This window comes from Danio rerio, chromosome 20 (genome assembly GCF_049306965.1).
Source record: "Danio rerio strain Tuebingen ecotype United States chromosome 20, GRCz12tu, whole genome shotgun sequence".
NCBI lineage: Eukaryota > Metazoa > Chordata > Actinopteri > Cypriniformes > Danionidae > Danio > Danio rerio.
The window spans coordinates 36451818-36476953 of NC_133195.1; the positions used below are offsets into that span (position 1 = coordinate 36451818).

General features: G+C 34.9%; 3 protein-coding genes across 3 annotated transcripts in view; 1 reads left to right on the forward strand and 2 right to left on the reverse strand.

Annotated features, from left to right (window-relative positions):
• The window catches only part of LOC101883269 (rho-associated protein kinase 2), an 83077-nt gene that overhangs the window by 12802 nt on the left and 45139 nt on the right, over window positions 1-25136 (reverse strand). The gene's annotated exons all lie outside the window — the stretch shown is intronic.
• On the reverse strand, window positions 183-18624 carry LOC141375064 (rho-associated protein kinase 2-like). Its single transcript, XM_073933434.1, has 5 exons — window positions 18200-18624; window positions 14012-14272; window positions 10612-10756; window positions 10382-10520; window positions 183-1100 (listed from the first exon to the last, which is right to left on the reverse strand). Exons 1-5 carry the CDS (start codon window positions 18500-18502, stop codon window positions 1037-1039), a joined length of 912 nt encoding a protein of 303 aa, XP_073789535.1. The 5' UTR covers window positions 18503-18624; the 3' UTR covers window positions 183-1036.
• Window positions 1926-6475, forward strand: LOC141379331 (uncharacterized). Its single transcript, XM_073933407.1, has 3 exons — window positions 1926-3793; window positions 4804-4926; window positions 5072-6475. Exons 1-3 carry the CDS (start codon window positions 3661-3663, stop codon window positions 6418-6420), a joined length of 1605 nt encoding a protein of 534 aa, XP_073789508.1. The 5' UTR covers window positions 1926-3660; the 3' UTR covers window positions 6421-6475.

The window sequence follows — 25136 nt, forward strand, 5'->3', positions numbered from 1 at the left end:
ATGAATTAATGTTCATCTGGAGGAGATATTTTTTATGTTCTAAAAGAAATCTCTTCTAGTCTGCAGCTGTTTTCTACAGTTGAAGTAAAGGGTATTAGCCTGTGAAATTTTTACAGAGCTAATAATTTTGTCTTCAATTGTATGTGAACATTTTGTAACATTTTTTATTTATTCCTGTAGTTCAAAGCTGAATTTTATGAAATATTACTCAAGAAATTGTTTAGAACAATTATTGGTGTTAAAGAGTTCATATTTTATCGATGAAAACATGTTGATTCGCTTGGTGCTTAACATTTTTGTGCATATCATATCATATCATATCATATCATATCATATCATATCATATCATATCATATCATATCATATCATATCATATCATATCATATCATATATACACAAACCGTTAGGAGACATATTTTATAGATTTGATTTTATAGTTTATAAAGTTAAAATTCAAAGAAATAAACAGCAATTTAATGTCCTGCTACATTTATTATTCATAATTTAATATACACATGACGACAATTTGTTATATAATTAAAGATAATCATGCTTATATATACACTATAAATGAGGAGGATTTCTCTCCTCCTCAACTCCTGGGTCTGAATGCAGACACAGTGGATAGAGGTGCTGCAGGTCTCTTGGCCTATCCATTTCAACCATTTTCCCTACTGGTAATCCGGAAGATATTAAACATAGGTGGATATAGGCGATATGTCTGAATGGGAACGAACTCAACTGAAAAAAGTCTGCCATTCTACAAATATCATAAAGCTCTCCCAACAAAAATGCCATGAGCAGACGCCGTCTCACCAAGTTATTGGGTCTCACAGCTCATAGGATATGAAAACTCAGTCTATGAATAATAATGAGAAACTAATGCGTCATCACTCCACTAGCAGATTCGTGCTACATCATTGATTTTGATCCCGCCCCAAAAATTATTTTAAACCCGGAAGATGAAATTAGCTGACAAAAGCTCAAAATGATCCAGATTTATCCACAATTAAAGCTGACAGGTGCTAACATTGTCTTAACTGATGTTCAACACACACAAATCTGTTCTTTTTTTTAAAGTGCTCCAGGGTGTCTTGAACCTTTAAAAACCAATTAATACATACATTAGATAAGATTTCTTTTGTTAATATATGATCAAATCTAAAATTTTATGCAGTTCATACATTTTACTTTTAACACTCTGTACACAAAAATCAATTTCAGCAGCATTCATTTAAAATAAAATCTTTTGTAACATTAGAAACGTCTTTAAAATGGCAAATCATATAATGTGTGCTTGAAGTATTTTCAAACAAACAAAAACAAAATTCTGAACAACTAAATCACAGGAATCTAATCGATTTTCAAATATATTCACATAGAAAAAAAGGATCTAAATACTAATTCCTAGTATAACTGTTTTTATTCTATTGTGCCAATTTGAGCCAACTAGTACCAATTGAGCATTATGTCAATGCCTCAGACTGGTTTCCTGAACATGACAATGAGGTCACTGTACTCAAATGGCCTCCAATAGTGGACCTTTGGGATATGATGGAAAGGGAGATTCACATCATGGATGTGCAGCTGACAAATCTGCAGCAACTTAGTGATTCTATCATGTTAATATGGACCAAAATCTCTAAGGAATATTTCCAGTACCTTGTTGAATCTGTGCCGCGAAGAATTAAGGCAGTTCGGAAGGCAAAAGGAAATATGATACTATTAAGGTGTACCTAATAAAGTGGCCAGTGAATATATAGTGTATTATGTGACTAAATAGTTTTGGATTTATGTTTTTTCCCTCTAATTACCATTTTGCTTTTTTCATTATTTCCATCTCAGGTTTGTTTAAAGTTTGTTTTATTCCCATTATTAAAGTCAAAATACTTATATGATGCAAAAAACACAATTTACACACACACACACACACACACACACACACACACACACACACACATACACAAACACATATATATGGATGGTATTACTACAAACCATCTGAATAAATAAACCATTGTGTATTGTATTTTTATTTATTATTCTTAATAGTTTTTTCCCATTATCTTTTAATAATCATATCAGTTTTCTTATTTGCGTACTTATTAAAACTAAGTGTGTGTAGGTATATATTCTATATATGTATTACAAAATCCCTTTAAGATTGTACTCATTGTTTATGTATTCTGCAATACTTTGGCAATACTTAACAGCTTTGACTAGCTCTTTTGATTTAAAGTTATTTAAAATAAATAATGATTTCAATAAGGAAATGTATTTAATGTGATTTTATTGTAGTAAAAAGTTACCTTTCTCTGTCTGCACCATAACAAAAGCCCTCATTATTTCAGCGTTTCTGCAGGTTTCATCAAGTCAAATTTAAGACTTTTTAAGATCATTTTAAGACCATTATGAATGAAATTTTAGATCATACATGTCTAAACACTAATGGTTTTTGGTTAATGGCCCGGTTGGAGCAATGAAACTGAAAAAGGAACACATGTAGTTATTTCTTTACCACATATTTTAATGAGTCAAAACAAGAAAACTCTAGTTTGCATCTGATCCAGTTACTATGACCATTTATGTGAAGCTGCTTTGACACAATCTTCATTGTAAAAGCGCTATACAAATAAAGCTGAATTGAATTGAATAGTTGTGTAGATTTTTTTCAACATGCCTCTTTTTTAATTACAAGTTTAACATTGTTAAAAGTATATTTATTATGAAGAAAACAACACAAAAAATGCAAAACTATATATTGTTTGCATTTGGTCCAAACTGATTGAGTATAACTCTTATTCTAATGCGCTTCTGTTTTGATCACTCAGTGTTACCAACTCAACTATTTTTAATTCACATTTTGAATATATGTTGCCTGCGCTTTTGCACATATTTGTCCTGCCTCTTACGGCCTGAATCTGAATTATTTTCTTGATTTTCATTTGTTAAACTATATTTTCTGTTCAAAGGTAATTATTTACATTTAGTTTTGATTTTTGTTTTCCTGCGAGTTGATGTTGCACTCCTACACTAATGACTATATTATTTATTTCTTATGGAATGGCATGTATATTTGCAGCATGTCTTGGTGGATGGATCACATTGAAGCGGAATACTTTAGCATAATTTATTAGATATTATTTCAGTCAATATATGTCAGTTTTGTGGTTTGAGTTTCACCTCACAGGTTTCATTTGTTGTGCTTCTTTGTCTACAGTTACATCAATTTCTAACTGATTATCTATTTAAGACAGCTTTTGTCCCTTAGATCAATTTATTTAGCTATTTTTTCATTTATTTTATGTCATTTGCACATTTGCAGTCATTTGAGTTTAAAAGAAAACATTTCTTAGTCTTATGTCTTGTTACCATAGTGACATGTTCTGAGAATAGAACGCATTCCAAAAGTGTACTTGAAGCCCTGCATCATCGGAGAATATCTTGTGGGTTTGTTGAAGTGGAGTAGTACAGGTGTGCTTTTGGCTGTTAAGTGTTAAAAAACTTGCGTTCCGAGTGTTTTGAGACTGTCTCAGCGATTGAACATCTTCCGTTTGAGTGATTCACGGTGCAAGACCGAAATCCTCATCCTATTCCAGCTAGCAAACCCCAAGTTTTTGAGTGGTTACAGGTGAAAGACTGAAACCCTGTACCGATTATATGATGGTTGAACAGATTTCTGATCTCCCCACAACATCAGCTGCTAAAATGGAGGAAGACAAAGCCTGCAAGATCTCCCAGAGCCAGAAAAAAGTGAAGCAGCTCAAAGAAAGGCCAAGAAATGGCACTAATAGTGAGTCTTATTTACATTGTGCTATCCAATATCCAGTGTTTTCCTGACATAATAATATACTTACTATTAAAAATAATGTTTGTACAGGATAATAGACAGCTGGTTGAACTGCTGGCTATCATTGCATTCACGTGCATCTTAATGCAACATTTTGGGTAAAATGATAATGTATTTCATTTTCAGCTTTTCTGATACAACTTTAGTCTAAAATCCTTTAGTAAAATGAGATATGCACACAGACTTTTCATTTTCAACCGACAGCCCCGATGGCTTTCGGTGAACTGTCTTTCCATTACAAAATCAGCACATTTAAGATCTGTTCTCTTTAAAAATATGTGATCTTCACTGACTAATATATATTTGATATAAAGTGGGTCTCAGACCGGACAAGAATCACTGCATTAAATGACATTTAAAATAAACATGAAAATTTATTTTAGCTCAGTATTTTAAATGGAGTTTCTGCGCTAGCCTGCTGGTACTGACGGTGCTAGCGGTTCCATACAATTGACTATTGTCTCGTTTTATGCTTGAACAACTAAACGAATCCTTAGGTTAATTTAACTGATTGTAATTTAATTATATCACGATGTTTATGGTGTAAAAGCAAAATTATAAAACGTTAAATAATCACAGAAACCTTTCATCAGAAATTTACTGTTGGCTGAAAAACTCTAGCTGTGCAATATAACCCAGTATTCAGTTTTCTATTTTAAAAAAGTGCACTGAACATGTAGTTTTTAAATCGTTTGGTGCATTGATCATTTGTGTAAGCAGTTTTATATAACATGAAAATAATAAAATATTATAGTCAAATACAATAATTAATAATAAAACACAAAAGTGTAGCAAATCCATGGTAAACTTGTGGTAACCTTGGTTTAGCTACAATAACTTTTTAAAATGGTTATATATTGGGGTTTTTGTTTTTGGTGAATGTTCATTTTAAATTTCTCTCAAATTACTGTGGACAAGTGTGTAAAGATGTGCAATCATTTCTCTTTTAACAGATGAGAAGGAGAAAGTAAAAGAAAAGAGAAAGAAGAGCAAGGTTGCTTCTTTCATCAGAGCTGCTCTTCGATGGTTCTGCTTCTGTCCTCGTAATGAGCCGTTCACACTTTCCTCATCTGATGGTAAATGATGGTTTTTGCATCTCAATATTTTCTAGTGTATAATGTCATTAATAAACTGTATTTTTACTCCCCTTTATCTGGATTTTAACGTCTCCTTGAAAATGACTTTGTACTATGTGCAAACTGCAATCATTTGTCTTAACAGATTCTGAACATGAGATCTATGAAAAGATGATTGTGGAAGAGGAAGAAGTGAAGGAGATAATGCAGGAGGAGGTGGTGGAGAAGAAAGAGGAGGTGATGGAAGAAGAGAAGGAGGAGGTGGTGATGGTGGACACAGAGAAAGATAACACAAAGCAAGAAAAGACAAATGAGGAGGAGGAGGAGAAAAGTGGAGAGGAGAAGGTGGTGGAGAAAAAAGAAGAAGGGAAGGAGATAATGCAGAATGAGATTGTGGTGGAGAAGAAGGAGCAGGTGATGAAAAAGAAGAAGGTGGTGGTGATGGTGGTGGAAGTGGTGATGGTGGAGAAAAATAAACAAATAAAGAAAGATACCAGCACCCAACTAACAGAGGAGGAGAAGGTGGTGGAGAAAAAGGAAGAAGAGAAAGAGATAATGCAGAAGGAAGAGGTGGAGAAGGAGGAGGAGGTGATGAAAGAGAAGAAGGTGGTGGAGAAAAAGGAAGAAGAGAAAGAGATAACGCAGAAGGAAGAGGTGGAGAAGGAGGAGGAGGTGATGAAAGAGGAGAAGGTGGTGGTGGGGAAAAAGAAAAGAAAGAAAGATACCAGCACCCGACTGTCAGAGGAGGAGTTCTGGAGAAGGAAAATGGAGGAGGAGAAGGTGGTGGAGAAAAAGGAGGAAGAGAAAGAGATAATGCAGAAGGAAGAGGTGGTGGAGAAGGAGGAGGAGGTGATGAAAGAGGAGGAGGAGGTGATGAAAGAGGAGAAGGGGGTGGTGGAGAAAAAGAAAAGAAAAGATACCAGCACCCGACTGTCAGAGAAGGAGCTCTGGAGAAGGAAAATTATCGCCAGAAGGCTATCTGCAGCAAAGTATCTGTTTGAGCAAATAAAGGAGGAGGAGGACAAGATGAAAGCTGAGGAAGAGAACAATGAGGAGAAAATAAAATACATTGGAAAGGAGGAGGAGGAGGAGGAGGTGAAGAAAAAGAGAAGGAGGAGGCGGCCAAGAAAAAACTGCAAGGTGGAAGAAGTGGAGGAGGTGGAAGGAAAGGAAAGTGAGGAGGTGGAGAATCACATTGAGGAGAAAGAGCAAATGAATGACATTGAAAAGGAGGAGGAGGTGAAGAAAAGGAGAAGGAGGAGGCGGCCAAGAAAAAACTGCAAGGTGGAAGAAGTGGAGGAGATGGAAGGAAAGGAAAGTGAGGAGGTGGAGAATCACATTGAGGAGAAAGAGCAAATGAATGACATTGAAAAGGAGGAGGAGGAGGAGGAGGTGGTGAAGAAAAGGAGAAGGAGGAGGCGGCCAAGAAAAAGTAACAGTATGAACGAGGAAGACAAAGAACAAAGTAGAGGAGTAGAGACATACTGTATGTGAAGGAGGAGGGTGAACAACATTGTACAACATCAATAAAAATGTGTTTTGTACAATACTGTATGTGCTGTGTGTTGTGTTCATCTGCTTAATTCTCTGTTTCAAAAGTATTGAATTTTGTTTGTTTAAAGAAAATTTTGATTTATATTTAGATTAAACATAAATGTAAACATATATATGTAACAAAATTGTTTTGTATAGTTTAGTTTCTATGTATGTGTGTATCACATATACAAAACAAATATATATAATACACACACATATATAATGTCAGACTTATATTTTGCATGTGATTAATCTGCCCAGCACTAATACAGTAAACCTACAGATCCTGGAGTCTGACCTTTAAGATTTATATTGCGATTCAGATTTCTTGTTTAGAATTGTTAAAGTCGAATAATTCAGAGAATTGCTATCTTTCCGAGGCAGAAACAAGCTTCATAGAAACCACTTACAAATCCATCACATCTTCAAACGATGAAAATCCATTAATAATCTATTCAATTAGACTTCTATCTAATTCTAACTTAATGAACTCTTAGTTTACTTTACCATCAAGACTAAAGACTTTTAGTGCAGGTCTCTAGTCGCTCCGTTTCTATTACCCTACAGTTGCACAAACTGAAATTATGAATTGAAAATATGTCCATTGGAAATGTTTAATTAGCAAAAACTGCCACTCTCACACAAACACACAAACAAACAAACACACACACACACACACACACACACACACACACACACACACACACACACACACACACACACACACACACACACACACACACACACACACACACACACACACACACACACACACACACACACACACACACACACACACACACACACACACTTCAGACTGGCAAGAGGTGGTTTTTCAGGCAATTCAAAAAAGCTATTTATCCGCTAAAGAATAGAAAAAAAAGTTTTAGCTGCACTGTAAAAAATGTAATGACAAAAAGTCAAGACAACAAATATTTTGATGTTACTTTAACATTTTTTAATAATATAACATTTTTAAAGTTGTACCAAGTTTAACTTAATATTTGTAATCTATTTGATTGATGCAAGTTGAGATGACTAGAAAAGTTAATTTGACTCAACTGAACCATGTAAGGCAGTAGGAATATTTTTAGTGTAGACTTGAGACCACCCGAGAATTCAATGACAAAACTGTCAAATGTGTTGTGGCGGAATACTTCAAATGAATTGATTATCTATTATTTCAGTCAATATCTGTCAGTTTTGTGGTTTGAGTTTCACAACAACCTCTGGCGTTTCATTAATTGTGCTTCTTTGTCTACAGCTACATCAATTTCTTATTGATTATCTATTTAAGAAACATTTTGTCCCTTAGATTTTTTATTTATTTTTTGTCATTTGCACATTTGCAGTCATTTGACTTGAAAAGAAAACATTTCTGACAAAACTGTACAAATGTTGTAGAACAAAACACACATACACAAAATTAATAAATAAGTGATAGTACAAAACAGCACAATGTTTCAGCACAAAAACAAAAAGTAATATTATTATTAATATTATTATTATTTTAAAATTTTTAAGTATAAACAAGCAGAGGGTTGAAGACACAAAAACACAAAAATAAAAAGAATTAATAAAAACAAAAAAATGCAAAGAGTGATATTGCAGTGCAAAAAAATGTGCACAGAAACTCATAAAATAAAATGCTCAATAAAATAAAAGACTAATGTTGTAGATTAAACACAATAAAGTAAATAAAATAATAAAAAAAACTAATAAAAAAATAATAATAATATTAGAAAATAATGAAATATTTGGTTTATTTAATATGGTGCACACACAAAAACTGCAAGAGCAATGTAGCAATACATGGCATGCAAAGCTGTCTTTCTTTGACATTTAAAGTGTAGCATGAGGGTGTGAGGTGAATGTTTGCATGTGTGTGGAGAAAAAAGTAGGAGGAATGTCAGGAAATTAAAAAGCTGTGCTTCAAAAATCCTCATAACCATAATATCCTCAAATACACAACTAAACTCCAAAACAACATTGAACGTTTACACTTTTACCAACAAGCACATGCATAAAATGTAGATCACTTTAACAAGCCATGACCCCCAGATCAGCCACACTGACTTACTGTCTCGTATGGTGTCGAAGGTCCACTGATCATTCTTGAAGAAGGGGTGACATTTTATTTCATTCACTCCAGTTCGGCCAAGCCTCATCTCCCTGAACATAGCAAAACACTGGTCAGCAAAACAGACAGAGAAGCGATAATCCACTAAAGTATACACATACACCAGGAACATCCAACAGCACAGCATGGAGGAGTGGAGCAGTCAGAGAGACATCCAAAAATAAGGACCGTTCACTCCCCCTTCCTTTCACTTCATCTGCATTGAGAGGGTGCAGCAGTTTGGACTGCCACGTGTGGGACATTCCAGCAGCCTGAATGCAAAGGGAGTGTGTGTGTGTGTGTGTGTGTGTGTGTGTGTGTGTGTGTGTGTGTGTGTTTACATGAAAACACAAAGAAAACATTAAACCCCTCTCTGTATGTTTGATCAGGAATGCTTGTATGTGGGCATGTGAGGGAGGAAAAAGAGGGAAGGAGAAAAAAGGAATTCAGATGGAAGTTGTCAGGCTGGAGGGTGAACGTCCATGAAGATGACATGTAGTAAAAGCAGTAGGACATGAAATTTATGTTTTATTAGGGACTTTATCTATAAAGAGCTTTTAAAGGCATAACATGAATAAAGATCAGCTTGTATATTGTCTTAATCTAATTTAATTCAATTAAAATGTTGCTATGGCTTAGTACCAGCCAACCTCTAAAAACAAACAAGTAAGGGTTTATTACACTAGTAAGTGTCTAGTAAAAGCAGTAGGACATGAAAGTTTTATGAAAGACTTATTTTATGAAGAGCTTTTAAAAGCACAAAATTAATATAGACTTGTATGTTCTCCTTAAATTAAATTTAAAAATATATGATTTGGTGTTTAAGAAATATTCCTTAAGATTGCCATTTTGGAAAAAAGTGCAACGATTTTCTAAAACCATTAAGCAAAAAAAAAAAATCCTACTGACCACAAACATTTACAAAATAGGGAAAATTTCATATGATAACAATGATAACAGATCTAAGGTACCCTGTGATTACATTAAATACGTTATAAACAGGGCTTGACATTAACACTCGCCAAATGCGGGTAGATTTCAGCTGTCGCGGGTTAGACAGCCACTCTCACTAGCCACTTTGGCTGTGATAAATGTATTTACAGTATATGAGAATATTGTTTTTAAGTATCAACTGTGAATAAAAAGTGTATGCATATAGCTTTATTTTGTTTGCTTTACGTTTTTATGTGTTTCAAAAAAATAATTAGTTCGGTGCAGCCAGAGAAAAACTTAGCAAATCCTTAGTGTCGAGCCCTAAAAACTCATGTGAAATAAACTATTAATAAAAATAAAATTAAATTAATTACATTGCAACACTATAAAAATTACATCCCATGTACTCATGTTCATTGAGCAAGGTCATAAACAACACACAAAAATGTTAAATGAACAAGGAGGCATGTGGACACAAAGTATAAATCAATAAAGTTAGCATGTCAAATTCAAATTTATGAATATAAAATGTATTTTTCCAACATTAAAATTGTGGTTAGTGAAAATGGCGAGTGGTTAGTAATGTTGGAAAACTCCTAGCCACTGTGGCTGGTGATCAAAAAAGCTAATGTCAAACCCAGGTTATAAACTCCAAACTACAAAAGAAATCTCATCATGTGTGTAATAAATTGTCCTGAAAATTTGCTTTTTTTACAGTAAAGTTAATTTCAAATTGACAAAAATACTGTACATGTTACCAGCCAACCTCTGAAAACAAACAAGTAAGGGTATTTTAAGAGACTAAGAGTCTGAACTTGACAAGAAAGAAAAAAACTCAAATCAAATCTTTACTTTTCTCAGTCTCACCTGCTACTCAGAAAGGCACAGATGAGGTCTTTGGCATCCTTTGACATTTCAATATCATCTGGGAAAGTTAAGCTGTTCTTGTGATCCATGATCTTTCCATATGTGCCCACCAGAGACTCGGAATAAAATGGAGTGTCGCCTGCTCAGAGTGACAGACGAATAAATAAATTTAATGATCAGAACACTGAACAAAAATTACAAGAGATGCATATGAAGCTGACACTACTCACCCACTAGAAGCTCATAAATAAAAACACCAACAGACCACCAGTCACACTCGCGACCGTAATAACCAGTCCCTCCTTGAGACATTAAAACCTCTGGAGAAATGTAATCAGGTGTCCCAACAGCAGCGTCACAGCTTACCAAACCAGTCTAAACACACATGTAGAGACATGGATATAAACATTACTGGATGAGTTAATGTAGCTGAAATACAAGTATGTTTAAAATTTCAATTATTTACACAATTCATTTTCATTCAATTCAAGGACTGCACTGTACAATCTAGCCACAAGATGGCAGCACTGACATCTATCATCACCGAATGGAGGACTTCTGTAACCTACGTTAATGATTGTTTAAACAAATTTGCTGCAATGTGTGAGGTGATAATTGTAAATCTCCACACTACAAAATCTAAAAGAAACTCTCTCATTCTCGGTCATGTACAGTAGGGGAGAACGGGGTAATGAGACATTGGGTAGTGTGGGTAGTGGGTAGTGTGAGACACCCCCTGTATCTGGGCAACGGATTTTATATAACACTCTATAACAATTTTGTTTTAAAGCCCCTTCCATATCTCCTTTACCATGTAGAATAGGAATTCCTGGTGCTGTGGAAAGCATGTTTTTTCACAAAAATATGTTTTTTGCAAGTAAAAGTAATTTTTTGCCATCAACTTAATCAACTGTTGTGCAAAAGCAAATTGATTTAAGGAGAAAAACTTATATCATACATGTTGATGAACTACCAACATATAAAACCATGTGAGGATGCTAGCTCAAGATTAGCCTGAATTACTAAAAAATATGATTTTTTTCTAAAATGTGGCGGTGGGGTAAAGTGAGACAAATGCTCTGGGGTAAAGTGAGACATAAGGTACAGTACAAGTTAAATTTAGTCTACCAGACTGTAGGACTTGTGAATGAGGCCTTTAAATCAACAGTGACACTAAGCAACATCACTTCTGGATTTAGGTGCACTGGAATTTTTCCATATAACTGAGAAAATTTCCTTGATAAAGCATTTGCACTATTCATGGTGTCAGACTGGCCAAATCCTGAGTTCCAGCCTGCCACTACAGAAGATTTGGAAGATCTACTCCCTGCAGATGATCCACCTACAGATAGTTCACTCACTGATGCTAATCCATTCACTGCGCATATTATCTACATGGATGTGCCATGTGTTTCTAGCCAACCTGGATACATGTCTCTTCATGAAATGCTACCATTCTCAAATGTCCCCCCAAAACACAATCCAAATGAAACCGTGTGACAATTGAAAAGGCCTATAAAGAAAGACAAAAAAGCTAAAGAATAGCAAATAAAAGGAAAAATCGAAAAAAAGAAAGCAACCCAAAAAAAAATCATAGTTAGCAGCTCTGGGAAAAGTGATGTCCCTGTCTCAGTTGATAATGTGTCTGACAAAAAGAGCTCTAAGGATGAGAGTAGTGGTCCAAGAAACACAGATCTGTCTGTGGGAGACTTTGTCATAGATAACTTTCCAACAAAAACACAAGCATTTATTTTACTGGCATGGTTACATCTATGTTTGTCCTGGAACATCATTTTTGTTGGAAAATGTAATCCATACCTATTCCCTACCCCTAAACCCGCAGCCATAACTGTACATTACTCTCAAAATCAGAGGAGAATAATAGTTGGAAAACAATCATCAGAAGTGCATAAACCTAACCATAAGCCTAAACTGAACATAAATGGTAAACGTACCCCTTAATTCTGATTGGCTTATTGAATGTTGTTTAAGGATCAATATATAAATGTTAATCCAGGGTAAAATTAGATTGGCGATGAGGCACATGCACAAATTTTAAGAAGAATCCAGGGAAACACAAAAGAGTGGGAGTTGTATGACAGTTAGACTGATGTTCTTATAAAGGTGGGTCTAGTCCTGTGTGCGTCCCAAGTTGTTCTATCTGGTTCTGATTGTCCTTTTCTCTGACCCCCATACTATCGCTGGCTCTAAGGGTCCTGTGTTCCGACCCCGGATTGTGTTCTAATTTAACTGGTTCTAACTGTCATTAGTATGTAAATTTAAATAGTTTGAAGCAGATTGTTGTATTTGATTTTATGAGTTTATGAGTTTTGAGTTACTTTCAAATGTTTAGAAAAACAAATGTGCTTAATTGACCAATTCGCAATCCATAATTGACTAGTCAGACATTAGTTCTGAAATGTGTGATTGTCAGGATTCAGACTCTTACAACATGCATTGTTATGGTAGTTTTAAAGTGGAAAAAGTAAGTGGATTAGTTTACCCTCACCTGGTTCACTTTACCCCTTTGATTTTTCTGGCCTGCTGCAGCTGGGGCAAAGTGAGACACAAAACGACTTTTTTTAAACAATCATATTTTCACTTTCCTTTATCCTAAATACAGTCTGATGAATTCCATTGCTAGAAAACATTCTGAATTAATAAGAAATGTTTAAATTTTACTGATATATAATTTTAGCTCGCTTAGAGGGAAGAAAATGTAAAAAGTGTCTCACTTTACCCCGTTCTCCCCGACATGTAAACACACCAACTACTGGTGTATGATATTTATCGTTTTCAATAAAAATTTTATTGTATTGTGAGCTGGCGTTACAGAGAGCTTCATTCAATTGAGAAAAACAAACAAAATCATGTCCTGAGAGTCCAAAATATAATAATAAATATCCCTTTATGGGGTTTTGATTATAAAATGTGTAAGATTTAATACAATAGAAATATAATAGAAATAATACAAGCAAGTTAACACAAGCAGGCTTTCCTGAACATCCATTAAAACACAACAAAGCGAGTTCTGTTCAACAGATCAACAGAAAATACCAAACAAAGCTGAAGCAGAAAATGTGCATCTTAGAGCAAGAGTTGTGTGTGTGTGTGTGTGTGTGTGTGTGTGTGTGTGTGTGTGTGTGTGTGTGTTTGTTTTTTGAACTTTAATCTGTTTTAAATAAATCATCAACAAAGACAGTCACTAATTGCTTCGTTTCCAAATTAATCAGCCACTTTGAATCACTTGTTTAAATAAATGTTCATTGAATCACTTATAAAAACAGAATAAATTCAAAATCTCACACTTCCTTTATATACAGTTTTTGAAAAAAACTGAATCTGAATTTGTAGTAGAAATTAAGACGCAGGGGCAACACTGTGGCTCAGTGGTTAGCACTGTCGCCTCACAGTAACAAAGGTCGCTGGTTCGAGCCCGGCTGGGCCAGTTGGAATTTCACTGTGGAGTTTGTTTGTTCTCCCCATGTCCAAACACATGCATTACAGGTGAATTGAATAAACCAAATTGGCCATAGTGTATGTTTGAAGGAGTCTGTATAGGTTTTTCCCAGTACTGGGTTGCAGCTGGAAGACACTTTAAAAGACACTTCAAATGCACTTATCACACACCGAGTCCATCTTCATGCATGTGCCAAAGTCTGCGAGTTTGAGGTGTCCATTGCGGTCCAGCAGCATGTTGTCTGGTTTGATGTCTCTGTGGATGAAGCCCAGAGAATGGATGGCGTCGAGTGCCAGCACCACTTCTGCCGTATAGAATTGAGCCCATTCCTCTGGGATGTCATAGTTGCTGGTCAGAGTCACCAGATCTCCACCTGGCATGAACTCCATCACCAAATAAAGGTACTTTTCATCTTGGAATGCACAGCACAGCTATGTGGACAGAGAGATAGAGTGGTGAACAGAGAAGTCACAATATATTTCAGTAATCAATACCAGTGAAATTTAACAATACTTAATTTCAATTGCAGCAACCCAGCTAAATTAAATAATAAGCAATGTGATATTGAACACAGACTTTATTTAATCGTTTAAATTTTTATTTCATAATTTAAATACTGTTATTAAAGAACTTTTAATGCTATCAATTACAGAATGTAAATAATAAAGTTAAAATATAAAAAAATTATAAATGGAATATTAATTAACATTTTAAGTATGAACATATACATACACAAAAACAGTTGTGTCAAGCAATTAATCATAACTAATCAAACCCAAAATTAAAATTAACATGTACATCATTATTTATATTCATTCATTTTCTTGTCGGCTTAGTCCCTTTATTAATCCGGGGTCGCCACAGCAGAATGAACTGCCAACTTATCCAGCAAGTTTTTATGCAGCGGATGCCCTTCCAGCCGCAACCCATTTCTGGGAAACATCCACACACATATTCACACACACACTCTAATACACTACGGACAATTTAGCCATGTCTTTTATGTCTTTGGACTGTGGGGGAAACCGGAGTACCCTAAGGAAACCCACGCGAAGGCAGGGAGAACATGCAAACTCCACAGAGAAACGGCAACTGAGCCGAGGTTCGAACCAGTGACCCAGCGACCTTCTTGCTGTGAGGCGAACGTGCTACCCACTGCGCCACTGCCTCGCCATACATACTAAATATATACATTTCTTTGTGTACGTATATACTGTACGCTAAATGAATATATACACTCCACAAAATTATATTATGTAAATACAAACTTAATTTTTTATGTGATTAAGCATTTGACAGCACTAATAAAAATACAACTAGCAACAAGTTATTGCCATTTAAATGATGTTATACTTAAAATCAAGTTTAACTTTCTTTATTTTGGTTAGTTAACATCAACATTACAGCAGCAGAAATATTAGGCTTCAAGGTCTAATGAACAGGTCTGTATTTTTTGTCGTCCTTATTTACACGAGTACATAACTGACTGACTACAACATGGGCTGGTGCATCCTGTGAAATACAAGTGTTGAAAAACAGCCAGTCAAGAATATTTTCTCAGTCAGGTTTACATTTTACTATTTATACTATTTTATACTATTTAAGTGAAGTACTAGTAGTTTTAGTCATTTAACATTATTATTTTTTTAATCTTTTACCGGCCCATGCCTAATCCCAAACCAGGGTATTTTTTAAAGTACAAATTATTGTTCCAAGGCTGCGTTTAATGGGTAGTACTGTGTATATTTTGCCAAATTAAATGTCAAAGGAGAATTTTACATTAAGCTCTATTTTAGGATCACAGTGGAACCCCAAAAATAAATTAATTTTGTTCAAAATATAGGTCATAGGTTTAAAATAATCCAATTTTTCGACAGGGTGTGTCTTTACAGTAAATGACATTGACCAGAGTTTAGAGTCCTCTGCTGACCAAAATCAGACATTCTTTAAATTTATTTTCATTTACAACGTTAATACTGTCACCATCCTCCAAACTTGATTTGATCACTTATTTCACATTTAATTACCTAAACTAGCATTTTATAATACTATAGCTTATACAATACCCATAATGAGTACAACCTGACAGATTTCTCAGAAAATACCTTGCTTTTAAATAATTTAGTTTCCTATAGAATACAATATTTGTGGAAATCTGGCTTACTCCAATAATGCAGAGATCAGTACAACATGCTAATTGAAACTATTCCAACAATATGATTTAGCTGAATTTGTTGTAAATATAAACAATAAATGTTTTCTCTAATTTGAATTTAAATTATATAATTCTAATATTTTTTTCTCATTTTTTATTTACATGTTTAATCTTTTTTAACTTGCTATATTGTAGAAACTGATCTAATATTTGCCCCAGGTTTCACTAACAAAGCTTTAGCCTTGTCCAAGACTGAAGTGCAAGTTTAAGTTGTCTAAATTAAAGCTTGCTGAGAGGTATCTTAAAATAGCCTACATCAGTTTTATATATTTCTCTCAAGATGCACAACGAGAATGTTTTTTTTTTCTAAATAATGTCTAAAAATCTGCTTAAATAATTAAACAAGGCCTAGACCTGGGCTGCCCTTTGTGAAACCACTAATAATCATTATTCCTTTATAGACTAGTGTTCTCCTTGATCCCAAGCTCTGTGGCAGCAACTTCAGAAATGTTTCTGCCCTTCATGTGTTCAGGTGTTTGACAAGTAATTTTATCATCATAAAAAATTCTCTTTCAGTGCAAACGCAGCCAATGCCACAGATACGCCAAAGCAGAGTCACAGTGCCATGGATTACCAGACAACTACGCATACAAACGACCACAGAACATAGGCTACCTGAGGGCAAATTCAGCAGAGTGTTGTTTCTAAGGTTGAGGAAAACAAGCTCTTTCTGTTGAAGGAAGAGTCCAGCAGGAAGACTTTCCAGACGGTTCCCGCTCATAAACACCTGCTGAAGGTTTGGGTTACCGATGAAAACTGAAGGGTCCAGGGATTTGAGTCTATTGTTTTCTAGATAAAGGGCCTCGAGTTTTGACAGAGACACCAGAGCTCCAGAAGTCAGTTCCTCCAGCTGGTTATTTTTGAAGTCTAAACTCTGGAGATTGCTGACAAACCCAGGCGTACCGACAAATTATTGTTAATAAGCGTGACGCATAATATTATAAATAAACAAGGTTATTAAAGAATCTTTTTTCGGCTAACTATTGCCATTTACAGTTTTTCCTAAAAAAAAAAAAGCAATAGACAGACAAACAGACAGACAGACAGACAGACAGAGAGAGAGAGAGACAGACAGACAGACAGACAGACAAACAGACAGACAGACAGACAGACAGACAGACAGACAGACAGACAGACAGACAGACAGACAGACAGACAGACAGACAGACAGACAGACAGACAGACAGACAGACAGACAGACAGACAGATAGATAGATAGATAGATAGATAGATAGATAGATAGATAGATAGATAGATAGATAGATAGATAGATAGATAGATAGATAGATAGATAGATAGATAGATAGATAGATAGATAGATAGATAGATAGATAGATAGATAGATAGATGCCAATTTCACTAAGTACAAAAATAAGATTGTACTTAAAATGTACTTTATTTTATTTAAGTTTATATTTTTTGCAGTCAATTACACTTTTTCCTCTTCCTTGCATTGGTGTTACATAAAGGGACAGTTCACAAAAAAGGAAAATTAACTCACCCTTAAATGCTTTCAAATCTTTAAAAGTAAAGAAGATATTTTAAACAAAGGTGAAAACCTGTAACATTGTCTTCCATAGTAGCAAATAAAAATACTGTGGAAGTCAATTGGGTCAGGTTTCCAGCTTTCTTCAAAATATCTTCATTTGTTTTTAGAAGAAGACAAAACAGGTTAGGAACGTGATGGGTGATTAAATGACGATTCACTTTTTGGTGAACTGTCCCTTTGATTAAACATTTAGAAATGTTCAAATGGTGTGACTAGCATTTAATCAGTAAAACGTGTTTGTGTCTTATGCTAGTAGTTATCTTTTGCATGAATTAGTGTTTAATCCTTAGGTAGGCTGGTACCTTTTTAATATTTACTAGCACTTATTTGTTAGATAACTGGTTCTTTTTCTAAATAATATTAGACACTTGTTGACATTTATTTCAAGAGTGACTGTTACTAGTAACCGATTTTAAGTATTTGCTAGACTAATATGAGTTGGGTCTAAAAGATGATTTTTATATATTAATAGGCCTTGCTGATCATTAGATACTATAACATCCCTTATTCTACTGAATGTGTAGTGAGTAACCATAGTTTTGTAAGACACATATTACCTGTAAGGTCAAGCATATAGAGATTAGACAGGCCCACGAGCAGATCCGCAGGTGTTGTTTGCAGTTGGTTTCTGGTCAGACTGAGATGGCTCAGATGGGAGAAGATCTTCAGGTCATCAGATGATATGGAGCTCAAATTGCTGAAACGAACTCGAAGGTCTGTGGTGTTTCCTGGAAAAACTTTACTGGGTAGCTGTTTAAAGTTAACATGAAGACAAATGACTCTGACCTCATCATTTTCAAGGACTTGTCTGCATTTTCCTTGATGTAAAACGCCACTCTGTATCTGAGGAAAAAGGCTGAGCAGAACTGTAAGAGTTAGAAAATAATATTTGCTCATATCTATGAGCAAGTTGCAACAGAAGTAAAAATGTAAGGATTCTAGTTAAAACCTCAATCACCTAATGCCTCAGCCTTACTGTATATTAAGCATGTGTAACTGATCCTGCTTTTATAAATCACATTGAATACATTTGTCAATATGCAAACAAGGGTTTTCCAGGTCCACATGTGTATCAAAGTTTTGTGTAACACTGGACTTTTATCAATCAATTCTTGTAAATCATTCACAACAAATCACAAGATTTGTTTTTAACCATGACAAATGAAAATAATATCAGCATACGTTACATTTTAGATTTAGAATTGCATTTTTATTGCCCCCTCTAAAAACATTACAATAATAAAGCTTCATTTTATTAAGTAATCACGATTATACAGAGACCTAGAAGGGACGTGATGGTGGGGAAAAATGGGTGGGTAAAAAAAAGGACACTGATAGGAAAATATTTTTTGAAAAGTTTTTTCCTCGCAAAGGTATTGTGCGTTCCCTCGCAAAACTGTTGTTCCACTAACACTTTCTGTTATTGATTAAAGTTACCATAGTTAATAAGTAAAGAGCAAATGAATCTCTCATTTTGTTTTGTTTTATAACAGTGGTGTCACTGTAAGAATGCACAAATCTATAATGAAAGCATTCCAATACTTTAGTAACTGTTTGAGCTCATTTCAGAGAAAATTAGTTGTGTTTACAATAAAACACGCAGGACAGACATGTTTACATATTATTAAGTGTATTTGTCTGTTTAAACACACACCAAAAATTCTTCCACGTTTCTTCCAGGTCTCAATATGATTATGCTAAATTAATTCAGCCTTACTCTGCAAACTTTTCACATTTCACATGCTCAGCAATGGACAGTTTTTTATTCTGGAATACTAAACATGCTTGCATTTCTATTGAAATATTTAAGGTGTGTTTGGATCATCACAGAGTCAGAAGTGTTCCATCAAATAAAGCTTTTTTTATTAACAATTTCACAAAATAATAAAATAAAGAAAATGTTTGGACCGTAGGTCTTCATGTTCCACTATGCATACAATTTTGTCACAGCATTTAATAAAATGTGCATCTTTGCATCATGATATCAGTCTTCAATAATACATAGAGCAGACGTAATGCTTATTGAAGGTGTTCTTCAAAATAACAGATGACAAAAATATAATCTGTGCCACTAAATATTTGTTTTTCTGAACAAAAATAGATATAATACTTGATTATATAAATCCTGATGATCTCGTAATTATCATTCATTTGCTCTTGGAAACACACTTAAACATCCAGTCACACTTACTAACAACCCTATAAGGAGTCCGAAAATAACCTCTGACATTTTTAAAAGCTTAGAAGACACTTTTTGACAAACTGTATAGTATAGGAAGACACAAACACTCTACTCTTAAAATGACTTAAAATTGAAACTAGATACTTTAGGTGATATTTGGCTTGTGCTGTATTTAAATATCATATACCGTCCCCTTCCCCAGTCATTTATATTGTGGTGTTTGGCACTTGGAAGTCCTGCCATTAGCCCAAATGAAGTACCATAAAATTAGTACCATAAAAAACGTTCATACATAAAATGCTGGCAAACATGTCAAATCCCATTCTCTATACAGCCAAACCAGCTGAACCAAACCATTCTGCCTTTTATACACACATACAAACATGCCCACTCGTATACTGTAAGTGCATCAAACATGCTGGCAAATTCAAAACGTGTTGTATAGTCCCTCACAGTGGGAAATTTTAATATCATTCCAAAAAAAGCAAAACCGGTTTTAAGCCACAGCTTAACACACACACATGTAAATGCATCCTCAAGCCACACGCTGGTCACCCCTCAAAAACCTCAAGTCTTCAGAAGTCTAAAACATCGTCATCATCCAATTCAACCTCAAGAGCCCAACCCCAGTCCTTCAGGCCCATTTCAAGCAATCTGCAACAAAGAGGAGTCTTTTGGCCCCATGTACAAATGCCATTGACAAAGTCTAAAATAAAAGTTATAAAGTTTAGTTTAAAAGTACACTGGTAAATACAGGTTCACATAAAAAAAAAAAAAATATATATATATATATATATATATATATATATATACAGTGCTCAGCATAAATGAGTACACCAATAAGCTCCAGATTTGGCTTCAGTACTGACTAAACTAATGTATATGCACAAGTATAATATTGGAAAGCATCCTATAGAAAATATTAATTTAAATGAGAGATTTGTGAGGGGTGTACTCATGTATATATATTGAGCACTGTATATTAAAAACTACACTTATAAAAGATACGTGATGAGGACAAATGCTATCCTTTATTTACAGAAAACTTTCTTTTTTATTTAATTTTATACCAGTAGATATTTGCTAGAGAAGCCCTCATGATGATATTATAGCTTTTTCATTATTGGAACATTTCATTTTTGGAAAACTGCTGTTTATTTTTTTAAGCTCTACATGATGTGATGGAGACACCCACTGCTCTTTATTTACAAAGATTTCAATTAAAATGTCACAAAAATGACCATGGCAGTGACGTCATGAAAAAAAAAAACTTGGGGAAAAAACACAAAAGATACATTTTTCTTTTTTTGGCCACAAAATAAAAAAAGATTGGTAATGTTATCAGTTTTTCAGCCTTTAAAAATATATGGAGACATATTTTGTGTTTTCTTGAACACTGAAAGATACATACAGAGTTTAAGTTAAATTTTAGACATAAAGACCACTATGAGTAACCCGTTTACTGGGTTGAAAATAGTATAAAATAAAATAAAATATTCACAGCTTAGATAGGATTAGATGGCAATATTATGGAATTAAAAGAGTGAGCCTGTATTGTTAGTGGAGTGTTTTTTAGTACTGAGGATTCAGATGCAAACAGAGAAGAGAACAAGCAGCCAAACATGTTGAAGATGAGCAGAAAAGAGATGCAGTGCACGGTACTTACTGTCCACACATTTACACGAGTAGGGAAGGTGAAAGGTCAGTGAAGAATGATACGGAGCATTGGGCCAGGGCTACAAAAGGTTAGCGGTATCATTGTAAGCTATTGAGATCTTCACAGCCAAGTCTACATACATGACACTACACTATGTTTACCTCAATTAAAAGCAGTAGTTCACCCAAAAATGAAAATGCCAAATTGATTTGCTGACTTTCTTTATGTTTAGTGAGGTATTTGTTTTTCAAAGTGACCACAACTCCTTGCACAACATTACAGTGAGCAGTCTATACAAGTACATTTTTGGATGAATTTTTCTTTTATTTTGAGATATGTATCTATATATGAGCAATTAATCAGAACAACAACAATAGCAGTGCAGTGATACACTTTTTAGTTTAAAGCTGAGCAGAACAGTTCAGACAGAAGTGTATGCAGGAAGGTAAAAAAGATTTATTTTTCAGAAAGTGACTTTACATGAATTGGCATGAATTAGGCATTTAATTTTTCATGGAAGAGCTTTGTCTAATAAAATAAAATAAAATAAAATAAAATAAAGTGTTTTAACTATTAGCACAAATGTATTATTACAGAATTAAGAAAATGAAACATGATTTTATTTATATTTGCTTGTAGTTTTTTTAAATTTTTTAGCATTAACAAAAATAGAATGTTATCAATTAATGATAATTATTTTTATATTTAACAAAACTAATGCTTATTTCAGTGGTTAATCAGAAGGTTTTTTGCATCATTTTTGCAATTGGTTAAAATGCTGAGTTATGCAAATTCTAACTAATAAAGCACGATAAACATTCAAATGTTTTGAACCGTTAAATTATAATTCTTTTTCATTACTATTGTAGAACTACAAATAAACATGTTTTGGAATGAAAATGAATATATTTGGCACACAAAATGAGGTAATGGCTAAGAGCTGAATGGGAAATGATGAATAAATCAAGCTATTTCTCTTTTTTATCCAATAAAACATCAAGTGTTAGTAAAAGAAGATTTCAAACATTGCTTTAGATGAAGTCTTGTTACTCTATCCTACAATTCTACTATATTTCACTATAACCTAAAGGCCCCAGTATACATCAACATAAATTGATGTTGTCATTTTGAGCAAAAGTTTGCATCCGCTGGTAAACACCTTTAAACGGTCATTGCCTGGTCCCATTTTACGTAGGTGTGGCTTTAGAGCTTCGCCTTTTTTAACAGGTTAATCTTCTCCAGCGCATTTGTTCTGCTAAGTCTATTGAGGCCAATACAATCCAACACATTCAAAATAAAGGTTCTAAAAAGTTTTGCACTAAAAAGTAACCATTGTTGGTTCCCCAAAGAACCTTTTAATTCAAATAACGCTTTTTTTCTCAGCGAGAATTCAAGATATTCAATGATATTTAAGATTATCAATGTATTTTTTCACTGTAATGAAACCTTTATGGAATGGATATTTAAAGCTGTTCATGGAACCATCTATGCCAATATAGAAGCTTTATTTTTAAGACTAAGAGCTGCTTTACAGTGGAAGGGTAATTTATTAAAGAGCCCATATTATGGGTTTTTGAAAATTCCCCTCCATGTAGTGTGTAACACAGCTCTAAGTGAAGTGAAGTATCCAGCTAAGGCTTAAATCTGTAAGAATACAGTGTTTAAAACGGTTGATTCATCTATAAAAGAGTCGACTCATAGTGCTTCAAACGAGTCGCCTTGATACCGAGTCATTAGGTGTTTCGCCATGACGTACGAACGAAACCAAGTTATTCACGTGCAAGCGCAAACCCAAGAGATTTCAAACCTGAGGCCCCGCCCTCTGACGCAGAAACCCAGACACACACACACACACATACACACACACAAACAAACACACGCACACAAACATGCCGGTCGATTGAAGTCACACTGCAGATGGATATTATATTGAGTCTCTACCAAAAGATGAAACATCAGCATTATAACCAAGCAGTTGGAAACTACTGGAAACTTCTGGAAGCTACATGCTACAAAGAATACTTCATCTGAGTTTGTTAAAGGAAGGATCAGTAAAGAGTAACTTACTGATGGACGTCAGGATGGGTTTCTTCCTACCTTTCTCAAGTGTAAGTACGTGCGGTTAAAGTTGTTGCCTCGTTGACTCTAGCTTGCAAATGGATTTAGTTGTGATTTGTTAATTGTAACCGAGTGTACTGTATCAGGTTAACTAGCTATATTCTCTTATCGCGTGCAAATTCACGTTAAAAACGCGACGCGCGCTGCTTTGTTTATGGAGCTCCGTGGTAGAGTTCTGCATTCTGAATTTCCGAATAAATCGCGGGAGCGGTCGGTAACGGGTTTAATTTGGGACGGGAGCGGGCTGTCTAGCAATATCACGGATATTGCTATGCGAATGAGAAAGAGAGAGTCTGCTTGGTGCTTGTGTGTGTTAGTGCGCACGCGCACGTATGAGAGAGAGAGAGAGAGAGAGAGAGAGAGAGAGAGAGAGAGAGAGAGAGAGAGCGAGCGAGCGAGAGTTTTGTGTGCTGGGTGTTGTGTGTGTGTTTATACAGACATCTTGGCTGTCTGGACTGTATAGCTGGGTGATTTTTGGTTGTGTTCTCCCCCGCTCTAGCGGGATCGGGCGCGGCGGGCAGAAAACGGAGCGGGTTCTCAGGCTAAAACCTGGCGGGTGCGGGCGGAAGCGGGAGCGTTGTCGTCCGGAGGTGTGTGTGTGTGTGTTTTTGTGTGTGTGTGTGGCAGCTAAAATCCACGCCTACACTATCGAGCGTGTATGAACTGTGATTACTTTTTATATTGCTGATTAGCTATTGGCCATTTTACTCTCTGACTGAAGGCAGTCGACTAATCGCGACAGACTGTCATCGGTCCAATCAGCGCAGATTAGCTTTGCGCTAAGGAGGGGTTTGGGAACAAATTAATCACTGGACGATTCATACGGGAGTCGCTGGGATATTTAGGTAAAAATAAATGCAGATTATAAGACCATGAAAGTGTTTTTTGACCTTGCATGCATATTAAACTGTTGTTGGAGACTCTTACAACCAAGACATGACCCTATTTCATGTATAATATGGGCTCTTTAAGAAAAGATTTTATCATGTTTGATACTTAAAAAGCTTAATACTTGGTGTATTTGATTAAACTGCTATAAACATGATGGGACTCCACATGACTGGATTGCTGAAAACTGTTGTTTTGTCACCAGTCATTTTTGTTTACGTTTATTTAGTTGTTACTGTAGGAAAAAATTGCACAGCACATATTTACATAATCATCTAAACATCACTGAGGCGTGTTGATGATGTCAAGATGTTCACAAACACTAAACCACCACTCTGGAATTTCAAACTTGTTTTTTCTTCCTAACGAGGAACAAAACATTCTTTATATCTGGGCATTAAAGGTATAGTTTCTTCAAAAATGTAAATTCTGTCAAAATCCGTTTTTAATCTTTATCAGTATCTTTCTTCTAATGAACACAAAAGAAGGTATTTTGAAGAATGTACCCAAAGTATTTGTTTTTCTCTACTGTGTCTGCCAATGGCTACCAATTTACAGCATTCTTCAAAATATCTTCTTTTGTGTTGAACAGAAGAGAGACACATGTTTGGAATAAGTTGAGGGTGAGTGAAAGCGTCTCCTCCTCACCTGTTCTTGCTGGAGGGCTGCTGTCGTGTAGAGTGCAC